Source organism: Pholcus phalangioides, unplaced genomic scaffold, assembly GCF_987345545.1.
Source record: "Pholcus phalangioides strain wild (caught in Gottingen) unplaced genomic scaffold, Ppha-v1.0 ptg000022l_1, whole genome shotgun sequence".
Lineage (NCBI taxonomy): Eukaryota > Metazoa > Arthropoda > Arachnida > Araneae > Pholcidae > Pholcus > Pholcus phalangioides.
Window position 1 is genome coordinate 855427 of NW_028301615.1, and position 6000 is coordinate 861426.

A 6000-nucleotide genomic window follows, 5' to 3' on the forward strand; every position below is an offset into this window, starting at 1 on the left:
TTATGACTTTGAATATTAAGGTCTCAATAAAGTTTCCTAAGTCTGGAAACAACGTTTCCCTCTTCCACGAAATCTTGTTAAAAACGAAGAAAACAACTTCTTCTCATGAACAGGAACATTTTCTCGTCCGTTTAATTTCCGAAATAAGCTCAGGGGGGTGGGAAAAGTAAAAGGTGAAGATGGATAGTCCGGGGCTTCAAGATGTTGTTTCAGGAGCTAAGAAAGATAGAGAGAGAGCCCTTTGGGCGCTCGTAAAACTTTTCACCAAAACTTTTATGACTCCCTCGTTGTCATACATAGGCTTCATTTTCTAAGTCAGTGTACGGTGTGTATTCCTTCCTTAACGCACGTGTGAAAAGGAAAAAAAAAGTCGCATTTCCTCTTCGAAAATTTCGATGGGAAAACTTTTCGAGAAACGAAGATATCTTTATCTTAGAGGAAAACGGAAGATTTACGGAGGAGTTTTTGACTTTTTTTTTCGAGAAGATTCCACATTTTATATTCTTCAAGAGGATCCCTTTTTCTCCTCTTCTCAGAAATTCTTTTTACGTCAGTTTAATTTTTTTTCTTCTGTATTTTGCTTATCCTTGAAGAGAAATCTCAAACATTTTTTAAACATCCTTAGATTTTCTATAATTTAGTTGGAGTGTCGTTTCTTGACATTTTTATTGCTGCAAGATTTCCATGTTTTTAAGAGACCTTTCCAACGATATCAATATCAAAAGGAACCCATTAAACAATGTGCATATTCTAGTGATTCGTTCTTGAAATATCCATGAAGCCGTGAGGGATCCTTTTAAGCAAAATCTCTATGCTCTAAAGAAGAACTTTCGAAGTCGATGAAATGTCCCAAGAACCACATGGGAAATGTCAATGAGATAAGAACCACGTATAAAATTTCTATGGTGTAAGAATCGTGCGAGAAAATGTCCATGGTTTAGGCATTACTTGGGAAATTTCCATGGTGTGGGAGTCACGTGTAAAAGATGTCAGTGATTTAGGTCTAGAAGTCACGTGAAAAATTTTCACGGTCTAGAAGTCCCGTGAAAAATGTCATAGATCTAGGAGCAATGTGCCAAATGTCAATGTTTTAAGAATTACGTAGAGTCACGTGGAAAATGTTCATTGTTTAGGGATCGTGTGGAGTCACGTGGAAAATGTTCATTGTTTAGGGATCGTGTGGAGTCACGTGGAAAATGTTCATTTTTTAGGGATCGTGTGGAGTCACGTGGAAAATGCAATTCTCCAGGAGTCACATGGAAAATGTCAATTATCTAGGAGTCACGAGGAAAATGTCAATTATCTAGGAGTCACGTGGAAAATGTCAATTATCTAGGAGTCACGAGGAAAATGTCAATTATCTAGTAGTCACGTGGAAAATGTCAATTATCTAGGAATCACGTGGAAAATGTCAATGTTTTAAGAATTACGGGGAATCACGTGCGAAGTGTCTATTGTCTAGGAGTGACGTGGATAATTTCCATGTCTAGTAGTAACATGAAAACGTCTATGTTGCAGGAATTACGTGAAGTCACGTGAAAAAAATGCATGTTGCCCTGAATCCACGTGGTCACATGGAAGATGTCCATGTTGCAGAAATTACGTGGTGAGGGAGTTACGTGTAAAAAATGTCAGTGGTTTAGGAATCACGTGGAAAATTTTTAAGCTCTAGGTGTCACGTGTAAAACTATTATGGTTACGTGGAAAGTATCCATGGTCTAGGAATCATGTGGAAAATGTTCACTGTCTAGGAATCGCATGGAATCACGTCGAAAATATTGGGAGCTTAGGAATCACGTGGAGTCACGTGGGAAATATCCATGTTCTAGGAGTCACTTGACCAACATCACGTGGGTCTAGGAGCCACGTGGAAAATGTGCATCACATGGAAAATTGGAAAATATCGACGGTCGAAGAATCACGAGGAAGATGTCCATTCTTAAGGAATCACGTTGTTCATTGTGTAGGAATTCGCGGGAAAAATATTCATTCTTCTAGGAACCATGTGGTGCTTTCACATATGACTCCTAAACCCTGATGAATCACCAGGTTTAGGAGTTATGTGTAAAATGTTTGCTTTCTGTTTCCTAGAGCAGTCTTGTAAACTCATTTGTCTTATAGCTGCTCTTCTAAGAAAAAAGAAAACGAAATGTTCCCATCACACCCTTTGCACAGCCAATCCATTAAATCCTATGGAGCATCTGATGCATTTTCTCCAAAAGCTGATATCCCATATTTTGGAAAACACTGGTCCATAGCAGTGGTTCTAAACCTTTGAAAGCCGGCAACCCAGTTGATTTCATTTTCGTGAGTGAAAGGCCCTGCCATATACGTATATACGATTAATGAGAAATGAATGCTTAAAAATGTAACGATGAACCACTCACGACCCAGTTTGACTGATGTCAGGACCCGGTGGTTGAGAAACACTAGCCCCCCCCCCCCCCACCACAGTTGAAATTCCTGGTATAAATCTCTAAAACTGGAGTTCTTGTTGACATATAGCAAATGAAGGGAAAAAAAGATTAGATGAGAGACGGCTTTTTATTCCTCTCCCTCTTTCTCAGAGTCGGTCTATACACTTTTTTTTATTCGTCAAAGCGTAGCGAGGGAGAGAAGAAAAAAAAACAAATGCTGAGGTCCTGGAAGGGATTAAAAGACAATTCTCCTTTTTTATAGGGTTGCCAATGAAGATTCTCAAAAGGAGGTAGAGAGAGTTCGAATGAATTTCTTCTATTTATTCAGGCCTGAGATATCCGGCCCCCCGCGCATCACAAGAGGTTTAATAATGTATCCACGTTCTCTACATCAGTACCGCGTAACTATTTTCATTGCAATAAAGTGTTTTTCGCCGAATACCTAATACTGTTTCGGGAACCCCTATTCTTCCACGGAACCCCGTTGGAAGAAACTAATGTCGTGATAAAGATTGATTTTTCATAGTTTCCACTAGATTGTTTGATAAATGAATTCGTTTATTCTTTTGCAGAGGGCAAAAACATAGCTTGTACATACGAGTGCAAGTTCACCGAGACGTCGGCAGCCATCAACCACCAAGTGGACGAGTTGTTGGTCGGGATAGTCACCCAGATGAGACTCAAACAAACGCAACAGGAAGAGCGGCAAGCTTTCAGGGATTCGCAGCGTTCACCGTGTGACAGGGCCAGTCAGAAGAGAATGTCGTTAGGTGGATCGAGTCGGATGGCTCGTGGCATACTCAGCAAGCTACTCGGCAAGAACAAGCTGAAGTCACAATCGTGCGGCAACTTGCACGTGTTGTGACTGGTTTCCGGACGTCAATGCATGTACAGGGTAGTAGTTAGGATTAAACTGAACAGTACTTGGACGCTCGTAGTGTTTGTTCTATAGTGATCTGATTCGAATAAAACTATTCATTCTGATTTGCGAATCTCGTGTATGCGAAGTTTCATTCGAACCTACCATTAGAACAGACACCACGCGTGTCTAAGAGGCGTCAGTTCAAATCTAACCGCCCGTTTTTGTATTTATAAATTACATATATTTTCTTTTCTTTTCAATAATAATCAATATAAATGATTATACGCCAAGAGGCTTTGTGCTATATAACTTCAGTGCTGTCGGATTCTAAAAATTCTTGAGCTTCAACTATTTTTCTTTTAGACTAGAGTATAAGGCAACGCACCCCCCCCCCCAATGGAAGCAAAGTCTAGTAAACCGTTTCCAGAGCCATATTTTCAACTGTTTCAAATTACGTGTATATACGGCTGGATATGAAAACGTTGAATTTCCAACGTTAAGGACCAAGTAACGCATAAAACAAGATCCTCGTATTCCATTGTTTAAAGTTTATTATTAAAATAATGGAAAACTAGAGAAGCCATGCCGTTTTACCTCTTGTAAATCATTCCACCTCGTCATAATAAATAAATAAATAAATATATATATATATATATATATATATATATATTCCATGTTAATGTATTGGTGAGCTGCTTTACAATCGCTACTGTTCATCAGAAAGCTATGGAATTTTATGAATATCTCAATGAAAACATGGTTAAGGGGAGAGAATCAGTTCCGACGTTTTTGTCCGCAAATGTCATTTTGAAGTGTTGAGTGAGAGTACCGCTGTGGTGGTCGAGTGGTCATGGTGACGGACCCGGGTTGAAACAGCACCTCCAAGAGATAGAAGGCCTCTGCACTGTTTGCCATAAACGTCATTCAGTCTACCTAGCAAGTTTGCCACATTTAGAAACACAGCATCCTATTTCGTTTCTTCTTATTTTGGCGTAGAATCTTCCTGATTGGTTCACAAATACCGCATAGTGATTGGATGTGAGGCATAGAAATCGACAATTCTGAGCCAGATCATTTCTTTTCCTCACAACGATGATACTGGCACGAGCAGGGATTTGTTTCTCTGGATATTCTGAGAGAAAATGGACTACTTACTGACGTCACAAGCAGACTGTGGAGGCCTTCCATTTCTACGAGGTGCTGGTGCGAACCCCAATGTTGCTACAGTGGTTGTCGGCTGAAGTTGGTTTTCTGTGATTCCCAACTTCGAGGCACGAATGCGAGCCGAACGTTAAAAAGTCTCGCCACAGAGAGCAACAGGCCAACAATGATACAAATATTCTATCATCACACCTCACTCATAGTTTGAAAAATTGCTGGCAGCACCCTAACAAACGTTACACAGAAAACAAGCTTCACGATATGTTCACGACACATACACGCCCATTTCCCAGCATGGCAACGGTTTTCGACCACCGGCTAAAATCTCTTCATTGAGTCATAGCCATGATCTGGATAGGAGGAGGAGTACCCGAGAGTGTCACTTGGTTCCTTTTGAGTGTCTCCCAGTTTAACATCAGGCCGGTCTTCCCTTGGAAAAACTCTAGCCACACAAACAGACTTCATAACAGGAGGTACACGACTACCAGTTTGCGAAAAGTTTTCCACTTGGAAAAGTATCAATGCGCACAACACGGTATAAATAAACTAAGGCCGATTATATTTTCTACATAAAATACGTGAAACACAAGACATCGCCAAAAAGTTGTCAAAGGTAAACAAAGTGGCTGTTATCACTGAAAAACCACCTACTGTGGGAATTGAAGCGATACTAAAAATCGAAGTGCATTAGAATGCAGTTCACTCAAATAACGTTCATGCCGTTGCTAGTTCGTGCGAAGTACCGAGCACTGAGCTCTCGTCATCTTCTATCGTCTTGGTTTCTCTACTTAGGTAGGAATATTGGCAATCAGTCAATGGCAAAATGGTTGCTTAAAACGACTATCGGTGATTTTTTTTTTTTATATAAGCCTATATAAAACCCTCTGCAGATATGAATAACGTTGAACATTTGCCATTTATATTGCACGAAAATAAACAATAGTGAAAGGTTACAATAAGAATTTTCAGAGCATTCATATTATACAGTAAAGCCTGCCTTCAACGGAATTGCAAGGGACAGAAATTTTTTACGTTGAACACAGGTTTCCGCTTAATAGAGGTTCAATTGACATAAGGTTTAAGGACATATATGTCCGCTGTGGTGGTCGAGTGGTTATAGTGCGGGACTCGTGATGCGAGGATCCGGGTTCGAACCCCACAGTGGTGGTCGGCTGAAGTTGGTTTTCTGTGGTTCCCAACTTCAAGGCGCAAATGCGAGCCGATCTCCCCGTTAAAAAGTCTCGCCACAGAGAGCAACAGTCCTACAACGGTAAATCATTCAACCATAACACTTCACTCATAGTTAGAAAAACTGGGGGCAGATGACAGCACTACACATAACAAGCATTACACAGAAACAAACTTTACGTCAGGTTGCACTACACGTACACGCACATTGTATTTGTATTTGTATTTGTATTCCCGCATGTACCGATTCGTTGGGGGTTCGTTGGGGGGTTCAGCGGGGGGGGGGGGGTACATGTGTGGTGTAGCAGTAGTAGGTAGGGCCTCCAAAAAATGGCTCGGGGATCCATGATGTTCTTAAGTCACCCACCTCGT

The 6000-nt window shown here is 40.6% G+C and overlaps 1 protein-coding gene across 1 annotated transcript in view; it reads left to right on the forward strand.

Annotated features, from left to right (window-relative positions):
- Window positions 1–3378, forward strand: part of LOC149069299 (uncharacterized) — a 96353-nt gene extending 92975 nt beyond the window's left edge. The window contains exon 4 of the mRNA XM_089249618.1: window positions 2990–3378. Coding sequence (XP_089105744.1) covers window positions 2990–3282 — 293 coding nt within the window. The 3' untranslated portion in view covers window positions 3283–3378. The remainder of the gene's footprint in view (window positions 1–2989) is intronic.
- The last annotated feature ends 2622 nt before the right edge of the window (window positions 3379–6000 follow it).